Source organism: Rosa rugosa, chromosome 2 (assembly GCF_958449725.1).
Source record: "Rosa rugosa chromosome 2, drRosRugo1.1, whole genome shotgun sequence".
Lineage (NCBI taxonomy): Eukaryota > Viridiplantae > Streptophyta > Magnoliopsida > Rosales > Rosaceae > Rosa > Rosa rugosa.
The window spans coordinates 22,114,701-22,141,976 of record NC_084821.1 but is presented as its reverse complement, the minus strand read 5'-3'; the positions used below and the strand labels follow the sequence as shown (position 1 = coordinate 22,141,976).

The 27,276-nt window shown below is 36.4% G+C and overlaps 1 protein-coding gene and 1 long non-coding RNA gene across 3 annotated transcripts; one reads left to right on the top strand and one right to left on the bottom strand.

Annotated features, from left to right (window-relative positions):
- Window positions 1–3,590: 3,590 nt before the first annotated feature.
- Window positions 3,591–5,216, bottom strand: LOC133732956 (uncharacterized). Of its 2 annotated transcripts, XR_009857423.1 has the most exons (4): window positions 4,752–5,216; window positions 4,564–4,650; window positions 4,360–4,480; window positions 3,591–4,128 (listed from the first exon to the last, which is right to left on the bottom strand). It is a non-coding gene; the product is annotated as an uncharacterized LOC133732956 (long non-coding RNA). The 2 variants fall into 2 exon arrangements; XR_009857422.1 differs by having other exon boundaries at window positions 4,564–5,216.
- An 8,253-nt stretch (window positions 5,217–13,469) lies between these two features.
- LOC133734009 (protein NUCLEAR FUSION DEFECTIVE 4-like) lies at window positions 13,470–15,199 on the top strand. Its single transcript, XM_062161671.1, has one exon. It carries the CDS (start codon window positions 13,514–13,516, stop codon window positions 15,197–15,199), a length of 1,686 nt encoding a protein of 561 aa, XP_062017655.1. The 5' UTR covers window positions 13,470–13,513.
- Window positions 15,200–27,276: the final 12,077 nt, after the last annotated feature.

Below are 27,276 nucleotides of genomic sequence, written 5' to 3'. Positions count from 1 at the left end.
GCATGTTAGAAAAATTTACATTAAAATCATGAATTCTAGGAATTAACTGTCTTTTAGTCCACATTTAAATATATGTTAGCTTCTATGTTCATGACTGCAATTCCATGATCTGAAAATCCATATCCAGATTCATGTCATAAGAATATACACATACTTATTCATCTGTTATTATAATTTCAAATGAAAAATGATGTATGAAAGTGCTGATGTTGTTACTAGTATAAAGCTTGATATATCATGTGCTGCCAAAGTGGCCATAATATAAATTAGATGAAATTATTTACATCAATCAAATTGATCTTTTAGTACATATATGCTGTCAAAAGGGCAAAAAGATGTCAATGTTCCATCACTAAAGTTTACAGATTTTGAAACTTCAAATAATTTTGGTTCTAGTTTCCAGCGAAATTCAGTTTCAAACATTTGGTTTTAAAATATGGTATATATAATAGGTGAGTGGACATTCATATATCAAAAAAGATTTGTACACCACAAAGGATGTTAGAGTCTTGAAATTGATAAGTCACACATTGTTCCATATATATACTACATATTATTATGGGATATTCAGGTTACTCTGGTATAAAGTTACACTAGATTAACTTGGTTGATCATTTCACATACAACTATGCACTTTTTAATGAGCATTACTCATATTGAACTTTTGAATGACTCAAATTTTAAGAAATGGAAAGGCGATATAGAACTGAATCTGGGGATACTAGATTATGACCATGTATTGAAGGAAGACCCATCAGCAGCATTGACTGAGAATTCCAGCAGAGAGAAATATGAAAAATAGTTCAACCATAACAAGATGGCACTTATTATGATCGAGAAGAGCATGCATGAAAATATGAAAGGCAGTATACCTGATTCAGAACTAGCCATAGTCACTACACCAAAAACCTTATCAGACAACGGCAAAAAACCGTTGTGGGATTTGGAGGGCAACCGTTGTAGAGCGAGCCGTTGTCTGATGAAAAATCAGACAACGGTGGAACACAGTTGTCTGAGAAACACACAGACAACGGGTATGTGTTATAACTGTTGTGTGATGGCTCGGCAGATGACTCGACAGATGCCATGCACAGCTGCGCAGCAGTTGAGGCGCTGCCTTCAGACAACAGAACTTGTTTAAATCTGTTGTTTGTTAAGCTTGTCAGACAACAGAACTTGTTTAAATCCGTTGTTTGTTAAGTTTGTCAGACAACGGAGGTCTAGTGCTTTCTGTTGTGTGAGAGTAAATTAGAAGACTTAATTTTTGATAAAAACCATTGTCTGGTATATGAGAAATTTGTTGTATGATCATTTAAACAACCATTTTACCTAATGAACAGTAGTGATCAGATGGAAATAAAATTTGATGCAAACCATCAAATGAACTAGCAGTACTTCAACCCATACTTTAAACTTCAAAATACATTGGATCCACCAAGATATATTTGTATTAGTCATTGTTCCACAAAGTCATGAATCAGTGACAATTTATTGTCTTACATTGCATCAGAGACAAAAACATAAGTGTGCTAGAAATGGATCAGTGATTATTGGACTATTTATGATTGCTTGCCCACTTCGGCCACTACTAATGCCTGCTCCTGCTGCTCCTCTTTTCTTTCTTCTACTTCTGCCATCACTGTGATGTAATGTTAGTTAACAAGCCAAGGGAAGGAAACCTTTAAAAAATTGACTGAGAATAAATTAACTTCTCTGCAATTGAATAATCTACAACCACAAAGAAAAAGATCAACTTATTTCAAGAAGCTGCATACAATATTCCCACATCAAAAGCCACGCTACACATGAGTTGCTACATGCAAGAAGCTGCAGAAAAAGACAAAAGAAAAGGACTTGCATCTACATCTCGTAATGCAAACCCCAGTTTGGAAGACAAAAGAAAAAGAGCAAGACACTGCCACTAAACACTTACTTAATAGACAATAACAAATTACACTCATCATAAGAAGCACATTGGAAAGTCAAAGATGCACAATGAAGGCACATAAGAAAAGTAGCCAAAGCTTCAATAAGCCACATGCAAGGATGCAGAAAATAAAAGAAATTACATACATGCAACAGGAGTACTTAGCTGAGAACAAGAAATAAACTGAGGCATGAAAACTAAATCTTTTCCTTTGCAAATGCATAAGACCAAACCATGGGACTGAAACTAAAAAGTAAAACCAGACCTTATAAAAAGTCACAAACAATTTTTTGCAAGTTATAAACAGAAAGTGTTGCAAATAGAGAAAAGGAAAAAACAGGACAAAAAAAAAGTTACAAGTTTCAAGGATAACGTTCATCAGAGCACAAAATAAGAAAAACTGAAAAAGTTAAAGAACTGAAAAAGTTAAGACTTGACCATGGACTTGGAACAATCGCTACGTTTAAAACTCTAAAAATGTAATCTTGCCATAAAAGTCTAAAAATGGAATTGAAAATCTCAGCACAAGAACAAAACCCCAAAAAATACAAAACAAGCACATGCATTTCCATGAAAACCTATAAATGCTAAGAATAAGGAAAAAAAAAATTACTACCTTAAAAGCACAAGAAAACCACTTCCTAAAACCCAGCCGTGTCACTTCCGCATACCCTGCAAAACAAACAGAGATCGATCATTGGTCTCCTTTGGGTTATAGGATGCCCTATTCCGGAAATAAACAAGTGTCACCAACTATTGAAGTGATAGATGGTAAAGCTGGATTATTTTGGAACTGTACAGTCTGAAGGTTTTAGCATAGTAAGTGTTGGCCAAACAAGCTAAAAATTTCCAGAAACAAACTTCAAGATGTACTGAATACATCCCAAAAAAAACAAGTAAAAACGATGAAAATTGAGAGAGTTATGCTGAAAACACTTCAGCTTGTCAGAAATTGCACGAAACTGATTTGCATTCCAAGTTCTTTGATTAGGCTGAAAATAACAAGCTTTGGATATTTGGCTTTAGCAATAACATCACAACATCACTAAGGTGAAGTAAAGGCTTCACATTACTTACAAAGTATAAAGCCAGAGACAAAAGCATAATGAAAACACAATAAGTTTTGTTGATGTCTTATGACAGAACAAATAGAGTCTCTTACAAACTGAAATTCACAGAAAAAAGCTTTGATATGCTAAAAACTTCAATCCAAAAAGGATTTTGTTGGTCCAAAAAGGAATAAAACTCAAGGAGCTTGAGCAAGTGAACAGAATTCCGGGCCTCACATTTCAATCCCCTTAAGAAAATGTCGTCCTCAAAATTAATGGAACTATTCAAGTGAATGCAGTTACTTATTTCAGATGTTGGACTCCAGTACCCTAGTGCTTATTCTGCCCTAGCATTTGTAGTGGTGATCATATAAATTCACAATCTTGATTTGCTTCAAGCATAGTGAATTGGTTCTGTATTTTCTAGAACAAGATACTGAACACAAGAAGCCCTGTGATACTCTTAAGACCATGAACTATATGATCCTTAGCATAAACCCCACACACTGAATGCCTATAGAACGAGATATATAGGCCATACTTACCTGGTCTTGATAGTGATGAGTCTGTGTCAACTGTGAAATACTGGAATACGGAGCTGCCCTTGGTTTGCTTTGCTACTAGGACATCCTTGAGTAAGTGGCTAAACTCTTGTGGTGGATGATTACAATCGGGATGATTATTTGTGCTTTACCAGTAAGATGAAGTTGTGGTCCACTTTTAAATCGAGAACCTGTAGTGAAATCCCATGCAACCAGAATGGTCTATTCCATGTAGTGAAGTAGAGCTGATATTCATGACTCTAAGGATGAATTCCATAGGTCCAGATATCAATTTAGTAAAAAGCAATAATGTAGGAACAAATCTGGAATTAGGAAATAGAACAACAGACCATTGTGTGAATAATTGTGCAAGGCATATAAATACATTTGAGAAAGATGAACCTTCAGACCACATTTTGAACCAAGAGACTCCTTGTAATGGAAAACATAATATCAATAAGAAAGAAAACAACAGTAAAAAAGTACTTGCCTGCTTCCCTGTATAGGATTTGTTTTCAACAGGTTACAATTCCTAAAAGTGTTAGATGTGTGGTGGTGTTATTAGCTACCTCAGCATTTCATTACATGCAAGACTCGTCTCTTCCATTACCTGCAAAAACAAAATCATGAAAACCTTTTCAATGATCTATCCAAATCAATAAAATCTCAATCTCAATCAAAATCAAAACCAATTCCCTACTTCTTCATATCTATATAATCCTAAACCAAAATCAACTCCAAAGCCCAATCAAATCCAACTCCGAAACTCCAGAACAAGGAACCATGCAGGAATGAAAAGAAACATAAATTAAAAGGAAGAAAATAAAACCCAGATCAAAACCTCCTTGATATCGCCATCTCCTCTCGATTCCTCTTTCCCTTCTTCCCTCTTCTGCAGTACGTTCTCTTCTCTCTCTGCTTTTTTTCACCTCCTCGTTTTCTCTCTGTTGGCGCCCTCCAATCTAAACACAATTATAATCAGCTTATAAGCAATGAAGAACAGATTTCCCAAATTTAAAAACTCGCTGAAAGAATAGAGAGGTACCATAACAACAGCGAAAATCTCCTCGCGTTTTGGGGCTGGCTCAGTCACGAAGGATTCAGTAAGTTCCAAGGCGGCGGGGGCAGGCTCCTCCAAAGCAAGAGGTTACCAGATCCAGATCTATCATTCTACTCCAGAATTCCCCAAGTAAAACGAATTAAATGGTGAAAAAATTTAAGAGGAGTAGTTACCAGAAGCAATGAACAAGACGACGAGTGCGATTGCGAAGAGAGGACGAAGAGCCGTAAAAACCCCAAATCGAGTAGCCCACGAATCCCCAAATTGACGTTGTAAACCTAGAGATCGAAGAACCCTAATCTTCAGCGGATTGAAGAAACTCCTCCTTCTTCCCAATACGCAGAACCCTATTTCTTCACAAATGGAATTGAGTGATGGCTGAGTTGAGATAATAGAACCCTAATCTCGGCGGTGATGTGTGTAGGCTAAGATCATGATGTAGATGGAGGAAGGGATTGTGAAGACGATAGGGAGAGAAGAGCGATCTAGGAAAAGGGACAGTAAAACGCGAGAAGAGATGATGTTTTGAGGAGAGATGCTCGAAGAAAAGATCATCTGTTATTTTGTTGAAGTGTTATTTTGTGCAAGTGAGAGATAATAGGTGTCAAGGCGCGGGGCTTTGGTTCTTTTTATTTTGTATTCAGGAATCAGACAACACATATATGAAGTTATGTTGTCTGATTTTACACATTTTAAATTTGAGCTGAGGGAGCAAGGAGGGATAGTTCCCGCCTATGTGCAATCATAGTATTAGTTTTGGCGCTAGGGATAAGTATCTCTCATTTAGACAACACAAATAAGAAATTACGTTGTAGGAGTACATATATGTAACCTATATTTCGATCAAAGTTAGTTCGTTTTGGGGGAATGAATGACATTTTGGATGCATTGAAATCTTGCCAGTATATATCTTCCTCACTTGGACAACACAAAGTAAAAAAACTGTTGTATAATATTTTGCAAGCTACACTCATACAACAGATATAACTATTCTGTTGTCCCTTGGAGTACCAATTTAGAGCCAAATTTGAGTTAGGCTAAGAGGGAAATCTGCCGCTATTTTTTTTTTCATTCACACAACAAACTATTCTTATAACTGTTGTGTAATGACCTTCTAGCTAAAAAGTTCAGAATTTTAACCCCCTTATACAACGCAAGTTTTGTAAACGTGTTGTGTGATTCACTTTTCTTCATCACACAACACATTTTTTTTTTCGTTGTGCAAAAAGTGTTGTGTGTTAACTTTTTTGGTGTAGTGAGTGTTCTTTAAATCCATTGCTGGAAAATTCAAAGTCTCAGATAAAGCTAAGATTGGAAACCTTATGAAATCACTCATAAGGATGAAGTTCAATGGGAAGACCAATGTTAGAGAATACATAATGAGAGGGTCAGACATTGCTAGGAGACTTAGAGGACTATATGACAGTTGAAGATCCATTTCTTGTACACATGCTTCTGAACTCACTTACAGATGAGTACTCTAACTTGAAAATACTTTACAAAACACAGAAGGAGAAATTGAGTGTCAATGAACTCATACCATTATGTGTGAAATTTGAAGATGAGATATAGAAGGAAGGAACATATATGGCTGTGAATCTGATGACTAAGACCAAGTACAAAAAGAAGTTTGGCAACAAGGACTTCTAACCTGGCACTTCTGTAAGCACCTCTAAATCCATTGTGATATCATGATAAAATGAAACATAAACCTGCAGGTGGCATTAAGTGTTTCTTTTGCAAAAAAAAAAAACCTGGTCATTTTAAGAAAGAATGTGAAGGTGGGGTGTGTGTGTTTGGTGGGGTGGTAAGGCTTTGGTCTCATATATAAGAGGTCAGGAGTTCGAGCCCCATCAAGGGTGGGAATGGGGTGGGGTTTTTAAAAAAAAAAAAAAAAAAAAAAAAAAAAAAAAGAATGTGAAGGTTTTAAAGCTTGGCTGAAAAAGAAAGGTAGTTTTCTATCAAAATTTATTGGTAGTTTTCTATCAAAATTTATTTTTAGTTTTGAGTCAAATTAATTTATACATGACAATTCTTGGTGGTTTGACACTGGTTCCGCTATTCATATTGTCAATTCATTACAGGGATTGTCAAGGATTTCAATCCCAAGCAAGAATGAGACAAGGATGCGTACTGGAAATGGTCAAAGGGTGGCTGTGAAGGCTGTAGGTATTGTCAAACTTAAGTTTGAGAATGATTATGTATTACAATTAAACAATGTGTATTGTATTCCAAGTATTAGTAGGAATTTGATTTCTGGATCTCAATTTGTAGCAAACAATGATTTTAGTTTCTCCAATAACAATAAAATTATACACAATGTTTTGGTGATGCTAAACTTGTGAATAGTTATTGGTGTGCTAATTGCAAAAATGTTTCATCTGAAAATGATAGCAAGAAAATTTATGTTTTAAACAAACTAAGTTCAAAAAGAAAGTTTTGTGATTCATCATCTTTTCTGTGGCATAGAAGACTTTGTCACATTTCAAAGCAAAGATTAGCTGAACTAATTAAATAAGGGATACTGCCTAATTTAGATTTTGCTGATTTTAAAACTTGTGTTGATTGCTTAAAAAGAAAAATGACAAATGCTAGAAAAACATGTTCAAAAAGAAGTGAACAACTGCTTGATTTAACTCACAAATATTTGTGGTTCTTTTCCAGTTAATACAATCTGAGGAAATTGTTATTTCATCACTTTCATTGATGACTTTTCTAGATATTGTTACATTTATTAAATTTCAGAAAAATCACAAGTTTTGAATTTTTTAAAATCTATAAAACTGAGGTAGAAAAACACATAGGTAGGGTAGCTAAAGCTATCAGATCAGATAGGGGAGGTGAGTACTATGATAGGTGCTCTAAACAAGGCCAACATAAGGGTTCTTTTGCATTGTATACATGAATGTGGAATAGTGGCTCAATACACTACTCCATATAATTCATAGAAAAATGGAGTATCAGAAAGGAGGAACAGGACATTGATTAGCATGGTTAGAGGCATGATTGTGAGATCTAGATTACCAAAATTTCTATGGGGAGAAGCCTTGAAGGCTGCAAATTATATCTGCAATAGAACTCCAAGCAAGGCTGTTCTTAAAACTCCTTTTAAATAATGGTGTGGTTACTAACCCAATTTAAACCATTTCCATGTGTGGGCTTGCAATGCAAAAGATAGAGTTCACAATATAGCTGATAGAAAGCTTGATTCTCAGTCAGTGAGTGGTTATTTCATTGGCTACTGTGAGAAGTCAAAGAGGTTCAAATTTTACTGTCCAAAAAGAAATAAAAGGATTGTGGAATCCCACATAGATACATTTTATGATGAACTCTTTGATAACAATGCAGGAAAGGATATTGAAATAGATATGGAAGCATCACAGGTAGATAATGATATTGAAATTTGTTTATTTATCAGGATTGCAGCAACTTCTCAATCTTAAATCAAGATTACAGTGACATTCAGTATAAGACAATGAATTGTTTTTGGATCTTGTTCCAGAAAATCAACATACTGAAATTGTAGCACATCAAGCTATAATGCAATGCAAGAAATTGTTGAAAATGTCAGTACAGTATGTCACAAAGGCATAATATGAACAAGTTGTGAATGATTCAATGTAAATGCCACAAAATGAGCAACAAGTTGAAATGAATGCAGTACCAATTACAGAAGAGTCACAACCTATAGCTTTGAGAAAACCTATAAGAGCTAGAAAATCTGCTATACCAGATGATTACAAGCTATATCTGACCATTGAGGAAACTGATTTGGGAGATGAAGATGATCCAACCTCAGTTGCAAAAGTCATGCAGTCAATGAATAGTGCAAAATAGAGATTGACAATGGAAGATGAGCTTCACAACATGTCACAAAATGGAGTATGGACTCTAGTTAATAAGCCATGTGATTCCAAGCCTATTGAATGCAAATGGGTGTTTAAAACAAAAAGGGATGTAGATGGAAGAATACAAAGAGATAAAGCCAGATTAGTGGCTAAAGAATAAATTAAAAGGAAGGGATTAATTATAATGAGATTTTCTCTCCAGTCTCAACTAGAGATGCATTTAGAATAATCATCGCCCTAGTTGCACACTTTGATCTTGAGCTACACCAAATGGATGTTAAGACTGCATTTTTAGATGGTAACCTGCATGAAGAAATATATATGCTGCAACCAGATAGTTTTACAGAAGATGATGGAAAGGTATGCAAGCTTAGAAAATTAATATATGGTCTTAAGCAAGGTTCTAGGCAATAGTACCTAAAGTTGATAAGATAATCATTCAATTTGGTTTTCTAGAAAATAAACTAGATGAGTGCATTTATCTTAAGACCAGTGGGGAGCAATTTTATTTTGCTTATTTTATATGTTGATGACATCTGAAATCTAGAGCAAGCCCTAACTAGGGTTGTTGCTCCTCCAAACAAATGCTCGTGTGTAGACGGTTGATTTTGGCCTTAAGATCATCATCAAGGCCATAACTAGGTTGATTATTTAGCGTTTGCCACTTTGGGTGGCAGCTTATTTGTTGTTCCTAAGCCTCTGAAGACGGTGGTGATCAGAGAACTTGAGGGTGCAAATTCTTACCCTAGTAGTGCTCTATCAGGTCAACGTCGGGCACAAAAGAAGGTGCTTGAGTCTTTTCCGAAAATACCAAGGCTCAATTTTTAGGTGGGGCATTCCAAACTTGATGCTATTAACATGGATCTGGCTATTGTTCCCACTTATGTATATGCTTCTAAGAAGGGCGGAAGATCTAGAAGAACTAAAAATAAAGCTAAGGAGAACAAAGTTATGGTGGAGTCAGTGAAGGTGTCTCCAAAAAAATGCAAGGTCAAGGGTACTGAGAAAGCTGGAGGACTGGATGGAATTGGTCTCTTTACCTTCACTTTTTCAAGAAAGTTGAGCTTCTCCTCCTCCTCAAGAGGGAAGGAGATTATCATTGCTTAGGTTCTAAGGTTGTGTTGTTTTTTGCTTGCAAAAGCTCTTTTATGAGCCTTCTTAGAAGTATTAGTTACTTTCATTCCACAATGCATGTACGCGGAGGTAGTTAATAGAATAGATTTCCTTCGAGGGCGAAGAAATATTGCTCAGCATTAGACTTGGTTGAGCGTTAATTTGTAATAGGTTGTCTTTTCTATTTTAGCCCTTTAGTTTTTTGAATCGATGGAGGTTAGTCAAATTTATATTTCAGCAAGCAGAACCAAAAACGACATTCCTCATAAGGGCCGACAAAAAGAGTCATCCTTTAGGACATACAAAGAACTTATACTAAGAAGATATAGCCTCACACTCCCGGGTACACCCACCTTTTAAGGACAATCAAAGACAAGACCTAGAAACTTAGAAGCAAATAAAGTAAACGTGACAACTGAGCAACTCAATCTTGCGACCCAAGGGAAAATTAAACATTGCTATTTGAGGATGCTACACCTGCATCCCTGAAAGTTCCATCATCTGCATGCAGTTCCTCCATAATTTCAGTCTCAGTATTCTTGCATGGTTCATTCTCCGCAGAAGCTTGAACTACACGATCAAAGAGGCCCACAAAACAGTTCAAGGCCCAAGTAGCCCAATTAGATGGAGTAGTAGAAGAAGCAGCGGTGCCTCTGCACCAACCGCCACCACTTCCATCTCCACTGCCATTGTTGCCAGTACCGTCTCCGTCTTCAGCAGCTAAGCCACTGTCGTAAGCACCAGTACCAAAATTAAGACTGATGTCACCGCCAGCCCGCAAGCCATTATTGCAACAATCACCTTCGCTACCTCAACGAACTCCACAAGCAAAGGCGTTGGTACCGCTATCCAAGTCTACAACTCAAACAGACCCTGAGCAGACACAACCCGCCCTAACCTTCGGCATCGTCGGAGCGATCCAGCCTCCAGGACTACTATCAACAACCGATCCAGCAAGAAGCACCACCACCTCTATGGAAAATCAATCGATCCAACATACTTGCAAAACCCTTAACATAGCAGCCAAATGGAAATCCAGTTTGAGGATCTGATCGGACACGACCTATTTGATCTGACCTTAACCAATCCGGACTTGGTTCACTTCTCTTCCACCACCCAGAGGCTAGCCACTCAAACAAGGCACCATCACAGTTCAAAATGGACCTTGAAAGAACCACAGCTCCGCCACTACCAAGCGCAGCACACACAGCAAGAGGAAACAATCCAATTATGGGGACAGCTATAGAATTTGAGAATTTTATCGAAGATGGAAAAACAACGAGAAACCCTAGCATTGCAGCTAAGTCAATGGTGAAAGCTAAAAGAAAAGTACTTAGCAATTTCCTAGCCTTTAAGTTTGTTTGAGAGTCTACAAAGAGAACTGTATTAATATATTAACCGTTAAAAAACAATATTTGCTCTAGTAGTAGTATTGGGAGTCTACAAATCTAATTTCCGAACAAAAAGAAAAAAAAAAAGAAGAAGGGGGACTACAAACCTAACTTTTTTTTTTTTTTTCTCAGACGAAACTTGTGATCATTCTTCAGCGCTCAATTGGAGAATACACCAACCCAACATGAAAGATTTTGATTGCGTAGGTCCAACAATAGCGTAGCACTTACAGGTGGGCATTTTACAATTTTATAAGACTTCGAAATATCATCAGTTTTGTCATAATTGGACTGCGTACTTCCTCATTTGGTCCTCATCCTCATGTGAAAAAGTTCGCAAAGCCTCCAAATCCATGTGAAAAATTGATGCTAAAAAGCTAACAGCCAAACTGAAAAATTAAAATTAGAGGCTTTAATTGCCAAAATTTTCATCGCCCTGCATATTTTCATGTGGAATTCATGTAGCTTTCATGCCAATCTCATTTCCGTAGCCGCATGATTATGTTTTAGCGCTGCATCCTTTGCTTATGATAATGTGGTTTGAAATGGTTGAATGTGACTTACAAATTAAAAACCATGATCTCAAGTCCACAAATGTTACAAAGGCCGGAATTGATTATGCTACTTTAAGATCGAGATAGGTTCAAAACAGTTTAAAATAATACTTGATGAATCTTAATAATTAGTTTACACAAGTTGAATCAAGTAGTGGTGAGATGTTTGAGGAAACCAAAGTTAAATTTTTTACAATTTGTTTTTGATATTGCAAATTCAATCAATATGAGATCAAAAGAAGTTGATTAAAAAGCATTGCAGCCTTCCCAAGTTAAATGAAAATGTTGCAGTATCTGGTTCTCTGTTTATGGTCATCAACAATCGAGTTAGTCAACTGAAAAATGGGAAATTTTTGAATACATACAGGGCGTATCCTATTGATAGGTTAGAATATCGATCATCAATTTTCTCATTAGTGGCTACCTTGTCATTTTGTTCTAATTAAAATGTGAAAAAGATAGCAAAACCTCCAATTCATGATAATATGGTCATTAATATAGGTTTTTGACATTTCCTCTGATTTGGTTTAGACCATATAGAGATATGCCATCCATTTTTGTTTTTCTCAGTTTAACTTTCTTTTCTTTTCATCTATACTTTACACTTTTGTATGTTATCTTGGTGAGATTTTGGATAATTATGTCTCAATTTAATTGAATCTTAGCCTATTATTATTCTTCTTTTTTGAGAAAAATATATTAAGTGTATTGATGAGATAGGTGAGAGTTAAAGAATACAAAGGAAATGATCACAACAAGGGTAAAAGTACTTTGTCACAGGGGGTGATAGTCAGGAAAAAAAGTTAAAACCTGCTACAACTAAATCTGTTGTCTGAAAATAACATGAGAGAAAAACTAACTCCACAAAGTTCAACACAAAGTAACTAAAGACGAACCCTCGATCAAATGGTTGACCCTGGTTAGCAAAACAAATCAGTTGTCGGGATTCAGAACGATAAAATTTAGTGAGATAAATCTCCGAACTAAGAAAAGACTACTACGAAGAACAGAAACCTTGCAAAAAAGTTACATGAAAAAGTTGTGCAAAACAAGCAGGTTGGGCTGCGATAAGGAATGGTTCGTGATAGAAAAATGTCACCATTGCAAGAGTAGGCGCATCAACGGACAATATCACAAGTTCCTCATTCAGTGTTGTAATCGTTGCCCACATACAACCAAACCACTTCGCATTAGCAAAGGGAAAAACAAAACCAAATGACCTTCCTAAACTGAAAATTTTCATTTTTTGCACAAATGAGATCCATGATATTTGGATGATGAAGTGGAAGCTCAAAAGGGTCTTGCTCAATTTCCCACAATCAACCATTAGAGATCTTAAGCAGCCAACAGGATTGATAAAGTAATCTGGGGTTCACATCCAAAACCAATTGGCAATGGATGGAGTGGCCCAAACCCTTATAAACTCATAGGCAAGGTCCTATTTTTCCCATGTGGGATGTATATATTCTCAACACGCCCCCGCACGTGTGGCGAATTTTCAAGCCATACACGTGGACAACCTTTGGGTGACGTGGAGCCCGTGTGGCCGTTAGGCATGCACACGTGGGTAACCCGCTCTAATACCATGATAAAGTAATCTGAGGTTCACATCCAAAACCAATTGGCAATGGATGGATTGACCCAAACCCTTATAAACTCATAGGCAAAGTCCCTTTTTTCCCATATGGGATGTATATATTCTCAACAAGGATCACACTAATGAAGCACTTAGTAATCTTTTAAACCACACTTCCATTGGGTTCTGATAACCAAGACCGTTAAACAAAGACTCGAACCGAAAAACAAAACCCCAAACTTGTTCCTCACAAGACCTCTAGGCTTATTTATATACCATACCCTTTGGCCTTGAGTTGTATTCAAATACCACTGCATGTTAGCTCAGGCTGCTCAAACACTCAAGTCAATCCTTTCGGCTACTTGTTTATATATCCACACCAATCCAAAAGCGCATCTTCACCTTTGCTTTTCTTAGCTCCGTTCCAGAAAACCAAACTCTTTCCGGCTAGCCATGGCCAAAATGAGCAGCTCTAAACCTAGTGAGTCGCTCCAGTTTGCAGTGCAAGTGGTTCAAGGAAGATGGTTCACAGTGGTTGCATCCTTTCTTATCATGGCCGGAGCCGGAGCAGCTTTTCTGTTCGGAGTCTACTCCAAGCAGATCAAGTCCACTCTCGGCTACGACCAATCCACCCTCAACTTGCTCGGCTTCTTCAAAGACCTCGGCGCCAACGTCGGAGTCCTCTCCGGCTTAATAGGTGAAGTAACCCCAACTTGGTTCGTTCTCCTAGTCGGCTCCGCCATGAATTTCACCGGCTACTTCATGATCTGGCTTGCCGTCACCGGTAAAATAGCCAAACCCAAAGTCTGGCAGATGTGCATGTACATTTGTATCGGAGCAAATTCTCAGAACTTTGCAAATACCGGAGCTCTTGTCACTTGTGTCAAGAACTTCCCGGAAAGCAGAGGCGTTATGCTTGGTCTGTTGAAGGGTTTTACTGGGCTTAGTGGAGCCATGTTTAATCAGATTTACTTGGCAGTTTATGGAAACGATTCGAAATCGTTGGTTCTACTCATTGCTTGGCTCCCTGCTGCTCTTTCTGTAGTGTTTGTGTACACCATTCGTCCAATGAAAGTTGTTAGGCAACCAAATGAGCTCAGAGTCTTTTACCATTTCCTCTACATCTCTATTGCTCTTGCTTTGTTTCTCATGGTTATGACCATAATGCAGAAACAGATTGCTTTCTCCCAAGCTGCCTATGCCGGAAGCGTCGCTGTGGTTTGTGTGTTTCTCTTTCTCCCTCTTGGAATTGCAATTAGAGAAGAGCTGCTCCTCTGGAACCTCAAGAAACAACCAGTCGATCCTCCGACGGAGGTAGCGGTTCAGAAACCAGAAGCAACTGAGCAACCAAAAACAGAGAAAGCAGAGAAAACAGAGACGCCCTGTTTTGCTGAGATATGCAACAAGCCACCAAGAGGAGAAGACTACACAATTTTACAAGCCCTCCTTAGCGTAGACATGCTCATTCTCTTCATTGCAACGCTATGTGGTCTCGGGTCAAGCTTGACGGCCGTAGACAATTTGGGGCAAATCGGTGAGTCTCTCGGATACCCAACTAAGACAATAAGCTCTTTTATATCACTAGTGAGCATATGGAACTACTTTGGTAGAGTCTTTTCCGGGTTTGTCTCGGAAAGCCTATTAGTAAGGTGGAAAATGCCCAGACCACTCATGATGACTCTTGCGCTTCTTCTATCAAGTGTCGGCCACCTCCTCATTGCATTTCCGGTCCCTGGTTCAGTTTATGTGGCATCAGTGATCATTGGGATTTCTTTTGGTGCCCAACTACCGTTGCTTTTCGCCATCATTTCCGAGCTGTTTGGGCTCAAGTACTACTCCACATTGTTCAATTGTGGACAGTTAGCGAGTCCTCTCGGGTCTTACATTCTCAATGTGAAGGTCACCGGGATGCTCTATGATCGAGAGGCGTTGAAGGATTTGGCAAGGAAAGGGATGACAAGGTCTTCGGTGAAGGAGCTGATTTGTATTGGGAGTCAGTGTTATAGGCTGTCTTTCTCAATTTTAGCTGCTGTCACATTTTTTGGTGCTCTTGTTTCACTGGTTCTGGTAATTAGGACGAGGGAGTTCTACAAGAGTGATATATATAAGAAGTTTAGAGAGGAATCAGAAGATTTATAGGTTTGACTAATTTGCAAACCAGAATTAAAGACCATTTGTAAGTTTTACTCGGAATATATATAAGCATATGTTCAAATATGTCCACATGCATTCTCCAGTGAAGTTGAAACCATTCAGATTAAAAAGTACTGTAGGGTCCGTGATTGTATAATTCTTGACTTAAAGTTCCAAAACTGCATAATTAAATAACCTAAGAAGGTTTATAACATTCTAATTGTAAAATCTGTGTGAAAATGACCATTCTAGAAATCGACGCGAGAAAAATTTGCTCAGAGGGCATACTCCGAAATGGTGACGAAATAGTTGTGAAGGGACTATCAAGATGTTCTGCGCAAGGAAGAGAAAAATCTAAGAATGAGATGGTATATATAATATATTGGTAGCCATGCTTAAAAAAAGAAAAAGAAAAAATCTGGTTTCGTTATTGAGATTTTTGTACTTCGAAGAAAAAGGAAAGATGTTTGCTATCAGGTTTGTACCTTGAACTATTTCTGATAGTCTTATCAGATTGAGATCATGATGCAGCTCGTGATGGGAATTAACTCACAACCTCAAACCCCAATTTCCAATTATGTCACCAGAACAAAACCAATATGATGAATAAAGAAAATGAGATAAAATCTAAACCTTGTTGATTCTCAAGGTGAGAATAGCCAAGGATTTAGAGTATCTATGCCTCGTTGATTCCTACATAATGGCGGAGTTGAAAGAGCTAGTTGTGAGAAAATTCTCAATTTTATTGATATTCAGGAAAGAAACAACTACTACAACTAAATAAGAGGTTTAAATAGTTAATTTGCAAACCCTAAACCAACTAGTAATTGATAAAATCCAACAAGAGCTAGGAAAAGGAAAATAAATAAGGAAATATTAGTTGTATTGGACTACTGCGACCAGCAACTATCATGTTGCATCAGATTGTATGTACTTGAAACTAATTCTAATTTGACTCGACTAGTTAGTTTCGAAGATTGTAGACTTTCAAAGACAGATTGGGCTTGTCGTCACAAGATTATCGGAGGGATTGCTTGAGGAATTATGTTTCTACATGATCCTCCCGTCTTAGAGTCATACATGGTGATCTTAAAGCCAAAAATTTACTCTGCAATACCATGTACATGAAGATGATGTAGATCAAACTAGCTAGCTGATTTTGGCACGGCCGGGACTTTTGGGTTTGATCAAGCTCAGGCAAACACAAAGAGAACCCAATTGTTTCCCTCTCCACTCCCATATACTTTGTAAAGTACTATCTAATGAGGGTTTGTTATTTGGTAACGAGGGTTATGTCATTTATAGTAGTTGTATGGATCTAGAGTATACAATGCATTGGCTTTCTTTTGTTAAGTCAATGCAGTTTTGATATCTTGGTTCTAAAATTTATCGGAGACCAAATGAACAATCATTTATGAAGTTATGCAACCGCGATCTCATGAGCTATATAAGCTTAAATTGAAAGCTGTTATTTTTTTTTATCAAATAATTGCATTCATACTGAAGAAGTTACAAGCGGTATGAATACTATAATCAGGACCACTAATAGACCGGCAGACCAAAAGGCATGAACACCACTTCCAAATAGAGTTACTAGATCTCCGGTACACCATGAGGCAAGGAAAATGGTCGTACCGACCAAGGAGACTCAAAATCCGACGAAGTGCAAACATTGTTGGTAAGGAAGTGTCGGCGTACCAACAGGGTAGTGGCTCTATCCCATGAAGAAATAACAAATACTCGAGTCAACTCCGCTCCTGAGTAGTGAATCTCGTGATAAATGCCGGTGAACAACGTCATCGATCAGTGTTGTTATATATGTAATGAGGCACCAAAGCTGTTGAAGTTTTTGTTTTGTCCTATACAGCCTTACTAATATAACAACAAAATAGAACTAAAATATCGAGTTTATTATACAGAGACTGGAAACTAGGAATGGATGCGGCACCGGCACCTCTGGAATCGTTGGATCCAAGTCGAAGAGATACTTAATCTAGATCGAGCTAGGTTATCAAATGTACCCGGTTCTCTGTTGTAAATAAATGACTGTTGTCACTTGTTAGGACTTGGGAGGAAATTTCAAACTACATTTCTATCTTGGGGGCCTGAATTTCTTGGTTTTGAGGATGTATTAAAATCTTGACTAGTGAAAATATTCAACCAGAAACATTTTCCATGCAATACGTGGTTTATCTTCTCAAATCCAGACCTAAACCCTAAACAGGTCTGGGCTGGTTTAGCTTAAGTTGCTACTTATTGCCTAAGTTGCTACTTATTGCCAGCATCTACATATGTGGGCTCACACCACACTTGACTATAACGAAAATTAAGAAACAAAGAAAGACAGGCTTGTAATACCTTTTTGTTGTGTATGCCATCGTACGTAATACCCAGAATATAAGCATTTAGTCCCAATTTGTGTTAGTCATTATAGTCCCAACTTTTGCCGACTAAGCTAAATGTAGTGCCACACAATCTGATCACACCCTTAGGCTGCTGGAATGCAGATTATGAAGCTAAATGGATTCAGGGAATATCAATTGAAATCGCAGCTCCCTAAATCACATGAAGTGTAGCAATGGCAAGATCCCCTTCCAAATTGGTTGAAACTTGAAATTTATGGGGCAATTGATGCACATCAAGGTACAAGTGGTTCGGAAGTGGTGGTTTGAGATAGTAATGGAAGCTTAATGAGTGCATTTTTGCAGCCAAGAACAGTAGAATCCCTTGCCCTTGCTCTTACGCAAGGTTGAATTTTGCATTAATTAGATGTGGGATTTACCCCAGTTGATACTGAAGGAGATGCTATATCGGTGATTAATACTTTGCATGATGGTTCGAATGATCTAAGCATGTAGGGGTCTGTTCTTGATGATGTAAAAGCATGAGAAAATTAGAAAAAAAAACCCAAAAAATGAAGCCCCTTTTAAGAAAAACCCAACCATATGTTTTCTTTTAATTTACACCCATTCACATTTTGAACCTTCCTTATAGATTTTAAGTCTATAATTAAGTTTTTTCACGTTTTTTTTAGTTTGACTATTTTACCCTTCTTGGTGAATAAGGAAAATATGCATCAAATATAGCTGTTGATTTTTTTTTTTGAATTTAAATATGGCATCAGTTATAAACACAAATTAGAATTTTATACATTCAATTTATTTTCTCTTATTTAAAGACAGTTAATTGCCTTAATTATTGTATATCTTCCTTTCTGATTTGATCTATATATTTGCCCTTTTTTTATTAGATATGTTTGTGTTGATATTCCTATTATTAGATATCTCAACGTGATTAATTGCCTTAATTATTGTATGTAACTGATGCCATATTTTAGAAGATATGTTTGTATAGATATTCCTTATTTAAAATATTAATTGCCTTAATTATTGTATATCTCTTCCTTTCAGATTTGATCTATATATTTGCTATTTTTTAGTAGATGTGTTTATGTAGATATTCCTATTAGATTTCGTAGATTTCTCAACGTGATTAAACATCCTTTTGTGGAGATAACATCCTTTTGTGGAGATATTCCTATCATTAGATATGTCAACGTGATTAAACATCCTATCCTCCAGCTTGTGTATTATCAGATTCTATTATATAAATATTTTTCTTTATCGACATGATTAAACATCCTCTCATTAAGGTATGTTATTTTCCTTATCCGTTCTAATAGGTGTAGTTATACAATCATTCCATATTCATTAATTTTCTAAAATGGTCGAGTTAATGTAATTAGCCCATGTAAAATGTACTTGATGTAGATTGATTGCTTTAAGAATTTTTTTTTCACCCCTACATTTTTCTCCACATAGGTGCCTGATTCTATGGGGTGGTCAAGGACCACATAATAGTTATGTGTAACTGTAGAGTTTGCTTAATATATAATTATCCCTTAATTTTGGCGCATTGAATAATTTTGAATGTGCAAGAGTTTTTGCACTATAATTTAGCAAACTCATTATTATCATTCATTGTTTTACAATTGAAAATGAACTTTACAATATTAAGAAATTTATTTCTAATATCAAGGTAATTTAAATACACAATTCTTTTTGAAGGAATAAGCCTAAAAATTTATTGAAATAGGGACAATGAGTACAACCGTAAATGACGTTCATCCAGTATTGAAATAAACAATTTTAAATTTGTTTTTACAATTGAAATATAAACTTTACATTTTCGAACCTAATATAAAGACCATTATAACACTTCATCCGTCATCTCGACTAGCACTTTGCAATGTAGTCTTCAAAAATCTCCCAACTACTAGTGCCCTGCATGTTGCGATTTCTTATACAATTGTAAATTACCTTCATAGATCTATTTCAAAGGTAAAACTCTATTAGGATTTACATACAAATATCCAAAATATATTATCTAAATTATAGGTATATTAATTGTCAATGTACTGTAGGTTATGGAATAAACAACCTATGATATAGAGTCACACAAATAATTTAAAACTACAAAAACAAACATCTAAATCATAGGTATTACATATTAAAGCAATCTAAGTATCAGGTAATTAGAAATAACGATTCTATTTTGAAGGAATGAAACTAAGTTTTGTACCAGATTCATAAATTGAAATTTCTAATTACTAAAAATCCTTCCAATTCAAGCTTTACACAAAATCAAGGGATTAACAAAGATATTATACTAAATAAATCTGATGAATAGGTGATTTGAATTACGAATATGATATATGTACCTATTTGAAAGAAAGTCTCTAACCCATAAGAAATTGATGAAATAAATCTCATGAATGGGTCGTTTGAAATCATCCTTTGAAATCATATGCAACTTTATGAAAGGTCTCCACCCAAAGAAAAAATGACGAATGAATTCCTTAGCTTCTATATATAGGAAGAAACATACCAAAAATTCATCATTGTATCATAATAATGAGATTAATGTAAACACCTAAAATTAAGTACTGATTAAAACCTAAAGTGAAGGTAATAACAACAATAACGTCAATCAAACTCCATAATCTTTGCTAGATGATTTTGACTATTAATCCTATTTAATAGGTGAATGGGGAATTTGATAGTGGCAGCTTTAGTAATTCTTAACAACATTGAGTTTTAATATTTATCCTATTTAATAGGTTTTTTTTATTTTGAATAAACCTAATTAATTGGTTTGGGTGTATATTAAAACACTCTTATGGATGGGTTTATTCTAAAAGGGGTGTGTGAATTTGGGTATAGAATCAAATTCCCCTAAAAGCATTTGCTACCAAGGTTCCAAACATGCACGCATAAAAAAAAAGGTTCCAAACATGCAATTAGAAGACTCTAGACTATGACAATGGCTTGTTTGCAGTCTTTTTTCTTATCTTTTAAAGTAGTGCCACAATATTAGTAATATTCTCAAATTTCTAGAGCTGTTCTTGTTGCGGCAATGGAAGTCTCGTGGTCCCTTCCTAAACATAATATCCTCACTTAATTACTTTGATGTTAATATGTATGAAGTTTTATCTCAGAACGCTTTAGTATTATTAGGAATAACTCAATCATTGTTGTAGGAGAATGGAATTGTGTTTATTATTGATAATAGGAGCCCTTTATACAGGGAGTTACAAGGTACACAATAGGTAATAGAATCCGAATACAATTGAATACCTATAACACTTTCCAATTATAACTTTAAACTCTAGTTTGTAGAGGCACACATTATGTCAACATCCTTCAACACTTCCCCTTGTGCCGCTCAAACTTAGTGATGACGCTTTGATTGTTGCCTCGTTAAAAACCTTGCCAGGTAACAAGGGTAAAATGGTTCACAAAATTATTGGTATGGACACTCGTGGTGCTTTAGGGTTCTTTTGAGTCTTGGGCCTCAAATGGAGTATTGGCTCTAAAGCTAATATTGCTGTTTGGGTTTTTTTCGAGTCTATTGTTGTGGGCTATTGTTTCAGATTACTACCATCAGTTTTACTTCATTGGGCCCTACTAAACGGGTTTTAGATGTGGTCGATGAGAGGGCTGTAGTTGCTCCGATGGAGTATGATACAACAATGGTTTCAGCTAGCAATGATCCTAGGAAAGACCCTTCTACGTAGGGTAGTCCTAGTGTTTTATGAACAAGTAGACGCGAATTTTAGTCTTAATACCTAAATTGTCTTGGTTACTAGTTTTTTCATGCTAGGAAAATTACATCCAAGTGTTTTTGGGGTGATCTAACATGACTCTTTCTTGACGTAGTCATGATATGTTGTTACTTATTTACTCTTAATGGATTGACACCCTTCTCAAAAAAAAATAAAAAAATAATAACATTCTTCTCAATAGTATGTTTATTAGCATAGTATGCAGACTAACAAAAATTCTTAGTTCTAATGAATAATTAGGCTAAACATTTGAATTAAGTGTGTGTGTTTATATATATGTATATGTATGTATGTATTCAATATTTGTATTTCAATAGGCTTATGTTACTTTATATTTAACATTTATTACTTTATATGCTAGCGCAGAGCTGTATTGAGGCAAGCGTGTGTGTGTGCGCGCGTGTGTGTGTATGACCCTTCTAATGAGAGATCCCTATTATTGGTCATTTCAAGGGATTCCTTCTGGAACCCATTGTTCGATCACATATCAGCATCTTGACTGTTCAGTTTTTAGGTCTCTATGAGTAGATCCCTTCTGTAAATTTTCAGCCAAATTGATGATTATTAAGGTACCAAACTATATCAAATCAATAGACGAACCGAATTTGTCTAACCTGAACCGTTCATGTTTAGAAACGTAAATCAAGATTATGGCCTAAAAACTAACAATAATCAATTTGGCTGAAATTTTGCCAAAAATGATCTACACATTATGACCTAAAAACTAAAAAGTCGAGTGCTGAAATGTCATCGAAAAGTGAGTCCCGACAACAAGAAATTCCTTAAAATGACAAAAAAAAAAATCTCTCTCTCTCCCTCTACAAAATTTCATATGGTATCATTTGTGGTTAGGAGTTAAAGGTGGTCAGGTATGTAAGAGCCTTTAGGTGTGGTACCCCCACACCTAGCTTCGAATCCCCCGTCGGCGCTAATTGGAGTTAAATCCCAATCTATTCTTAGTGGTTAGGGGGAGGAAGTGTTTTGACATGATAATAGTCTCTAGGTCTATTAAGCCTTTGAGGATACCTTGATATCACGATTATAAAAAAAAAAAAAAAGAGGAATGGGCAGTGAATTAAGTTTTATTATTTATCTATTATTCGCATCTTACTCAAGATAGATGTGATTCGGTGAACAGTTCATTATTTTATAATTAATTATCTCTAATGTACGTAAATGATGAAATTGACGCTATTAATTAAGTTGGTGAGCCGTGGTCAGTTAGTTAGGTGACTTAACTAACACCACAAATTACGGGATCAAATCTCACTAAAATCAGTTAGGTGACTTATAACACTGTGAAAATAATGGACTCAAATCTCACTAGAATTAGGATAAAGTGCGGTATGTGGGGATAAAAATAAAATGTAAATGATGAAATTGATGCCATTAATTTATAATCGCAAATGATATTAACACCTATATAAATTTCTAATACAAGTATACCAGAACAAATAAGTCTCAACACAATAACTAGAAGGGAAAAAAATGAAGCATATCATACAAAAATGAAGTAATGTTTTCTTACATTCTTTTCTCTTGAGATCCTTAAATAATCATTATGATACCGCAATCAATGTCACCTCTAGGCCTAGGCGAAGTAGGCTTGTGCTTAGGGCCTCTAAATTTAAAACTTGTGTATAGAACTTTTGTAATAAATAAGCACCCAATGTAATAAATAAGCACCCAATGTAGGACCCAATGTAATAAATAAGCACTCAATCTATTTTTTTAAAAGCCTCTAAATCTAACTTTGCATGCTCATTTCTTCGTCTTCATCATCAATCGACACCCTTGGGTAGTTTTCTAAGGTGGAATCTTATTGCCGCCCTCCGACGCATTCTAATGAATCTGGCAAAATGGAGCTGTATAGAGCAGCGTCTCTTGTACGTGAAATCGCCGACACCTTCGTCTAGTTCCTTGTTGGTTTCTAACAGCTCCATCGTTCTTTGCTTTGCTGTGGCGATTTCCCTTGTTGACCTATGTTGGCTGCTCAAGTATGGGTTGCGATTTTATTTGGATTAGATAATTTTAAGGTTTTGGAGTAGATATTTCATATTTGGATCGGGTTTTGGCCATCAAAACAAGTTTCTTTGGCTAGCGTGGCGGTAGGTATGGCGGCTGTTGTCCCCTCTAGTTTGAGTTATTCATAATAGGGTTTTGTTTTGATTTGGGCTTTGTTTTAGGCTTCTTTTTTTTTTTTTACTTTGGTTTGGGTCTTGTTTTGCTCCCCAATTTTTAGGTGAGTAAAAGAAATTTTTATTAATTGTTCAAAGAAAAAATTAAGGCGTAGCTACAAATAGGCTCCAGTGGGCTAAAGCCCACCCCAAATTTTGAAAAAACATAAATTTGTTGCTTAATTATAGTTTAAAAGATTAAATATTAAAAATTAGCCCACCTCAAATTTCTAAACTTAGCCGATATGTTATTAAATTTAGCCCACATGTCAATTCTTTTCTTATTTTAGTCATATATATGTTTTTTCTTTGCTTGAAGTATTTGATTTGATTTTATTTTCTATTATGCTTTAAGAACCATAGTCACATAAAAAGTTTTTTTTTCTTTTTTGGGTAAATTGGGTCTGAAAAAGAGCCGTTTGAGAATTATGATACATATTCAATAACTAAAAATTTTGCTTCTATTCAAGGATGCGGGGTACAATTTGAGTATGTGTATGTTCTTTTATCTTAAACTTTTGTTATCGAATTTCTATCAAACGTTATAATATTTATTCTTTTGGAACAGTTAGCTATTTGAGTATTTAATATATGATGTGGTTTAATTTAAGACAAGAATAGAACATTTTATCCGTTCCGGCCTTTGTGGAAGGCGATATGGGGGGCCAAGTTTCCTAGCAAAGTGGCCCTACATGCATGGAAGTGTTGTACTAGTATATTGCCTACAAGGTTGGCTTTGAGCAGGAAAGGGTATGTTGGGACGTTAGGATGTTTGTTATGCCCCTCTACTTGTGAAGACTCACTTCATTTGTTCGTCGAGTGCCCATACGCCAATAGCGTTTGGTCTGCAGCAGAGATTCAGTTTGATCCTCACGGAGTCGCTGAGGTTCGAGAGTTGTTGTTGGGATTAGTTCGCACCCAGACCAAAGAACAATTTGCCAAGACTCTAGTTGTGCTATGGTCCATTTGGAAGAACCGGAATATGCAACTGTGGGATGATAAATTGCAGTAGCCTATTGATGCGGCTTTTCTCAGTTTGGGTTGGCTACAGGAATACCAGTCTGCAAATGGGAGTGATCACTAGTCTCACCATCAACAACCAAAGCATTGGTCTGCGCCGCCATCGGGTGTCTTGAAGTGCAACACTGATGGAGCTTTTGTGGCAGACTCCAGAAGAGCAGCCTATGGCCTGGTCTTCGGTAATGAGACCGGGAATTTTCTGGCAGCTGCAGCTGCCCCTTTGCGACAAATGTCGTCTCCATTTCACATGGAGTTAATGGCCATGTTGGAGGGAATGCGCCTTGCAGCAACTCTTCATTATAAGCAGGTCATATTTGAATCTGATTGCTTACTTCTGATCCAAGCTTTAGACAAGGATGAACCTGACCTTTCTAGTTTGGGTTTGCTGCTTGGGGACGTAAGGGATTTGTTGCGTAGTAATCTGGACTTCCAAGTGCTCTATACACCTCGTGAAGCCAATGTTGTAGCACATAAGCTTGCAAAACATGCTTGTCAATCTTTAGAAAGCCAAGTGTGGTTTGGTGTTGCTCCCGAAATTATAAGGGATGTCATTCTAAGTGATCGTAATCACTAATGTTTTAATGAAATTTACCTTAAAAAAAAAAAAGAATAGAACATATTACTTATAAAATTTAAGAAAAAATTTGATAAAAAATAAAATAAAATCTCTAGCCCAATACCATTTAGTGTGGTGACATAATCTCCCCTTCGTAGGTTGGAGGTTGTAAGTTCGACTCACGAAAGACTAGTTGTAGCATTTGAGTTGTTTATATGACCAAACAACTATTCAAATTTCCTTAATTTTTTTTTTGCAAACACGAATAAGAATCTACAAAATAGTTTATATATCCAAATTTTTTTTTGTAAATTAAATAGAGGATTAGGCGATATTAGTTCCTCTGCGATAGCCGATTTGGGGTGACTGGCACCCACCCACAATCTCGAAAGAAAGGTGGTCATCGCAACCGGGAACCCATCACCCATCCCTCTATTTTATGTTATTAATAAAAGAAAAGAAAATACAAGAAGAGAGAGGGGGACATGAACCAAAACCTCTCTGAGAACAAAATGAAGTAAAGTACTCAAAGTGAGCACTAAGCAATAGTTACAAACTAATGGATAGAAGAATGACATGCAGTAATCATGCATATATATGTGACCACGTAGCAACCACATATATGAAACACACCTATAGTTCATCAGCAACCATGCAGCAGAAACCACCATAACTCAAGCCCACCTTTTCATGAAGTCTATCAAGCACCACAGAGTTAGCTAATACGGAAATTCGGTAAACCTTGCAGATTGTGAACAAAGGCAGCCGAAGCACAAGGAGGGCAAGAGTCCCACCAATAATGCCATGATCCACCCCATAGTTAGCTAAGCATTCAGCCACTTAATTCCATTCTCGATAAATATGTGAAAATCAAATCTGCATAGAGAGAATGGTACAACAATTGACCCAATCAACCGATAGACGCCATAATATTACGAACTCCAAGACCACCCTCCTTCAATAGAGCACAACAACTTTTCCAAGACACTAGATGATAGGCTCTAGAAGACACATTGCCAGTCCAAATAAAATTCCTCATCCAATTTCGAACTTGTTGCAATACAGTCTTTGTCCAAGCATAAATTGTGAAACTATGGGAAAACATACTGACCACCACAGAATTGACCAGAATTACCCGTCCTCCAAGGAGAGAGAATGCTATCTCCAGTGAGACATAACATTACGAATTCTAATCAGGGAAGTCCTGTATATATATCCAAATAACCTTTTAACTTGGTATTAAGAGACTAACTAATTCACTCTAAATTCTTAAAAAGTAGGTTAATGATCAGTCTACATTATGAACTATGCATGTTCCGTCTCTCCAATAATCACGTGTGAAGATATGCTGTGTTATCAATCTCTACCCGTGACAAACTATTGTTGGGATGTTTTGTTTGAGAGCCAAACTTTTGTGATTCATGTGTCTTTCTGATCAATGCCTTTGAAAATAAGGAAGATACATGCATGCCTTGGCCAATTTTGTCTGTTAACTGTGATTTTAGGGTTTATATATATGACTAACTAATTAAGCAAAAAAGAATCTGATCATACATATTATCCAATCAGGAGAAATAAAATTTGGTTCCATGCCAGCCACGCTCATATCAACACGAACGTACAGCTCCATGTGGCTTGTGGAATATACATCTTCCATAACAGTGTTTTAGAGCTGGTGGTGGTGGCGTATGGTGATAATCATTACCTCTGCCAGTCTGCTGCTTTGCTTTCATAGTTCTCACATGAAGGTGGCGAAATAGCCCAAGCTGGACCCTAGCTAGCCGAGGATGATTGTGAAGGACCAATTTATAATGGTCACTGAAAACTGTTCAAGCGTGTGAGTACTGTGCCATCAAAGTTGCGAAGATGACATATCTAGATATGATGGCCTGGTTTGTGTTGCCATTTATAACTAAAGTAGAAGCCAATCCCATTAGTTTGGCAGTGATATCTTTCTAGCTAGAGGTCTACTAGACAATGGAAGGAAGTAGGATCCTTGGTGATTTGTATGATGCTAATTTTGAGTGTATGTTTAAGTACTTGGGATTTATAGAGAAAAACGACATGGTTTAAAATTCAAGTGTTACATGAAACAAGACTCTTAGTATGTGTTCTTACTGTGAATAATATGAAATTAAAAGAAAAATATTTAACCATCCAAGCTTCGAGAAATGAAAAACTACAACTGCTGCTGAAATAGCTTTCA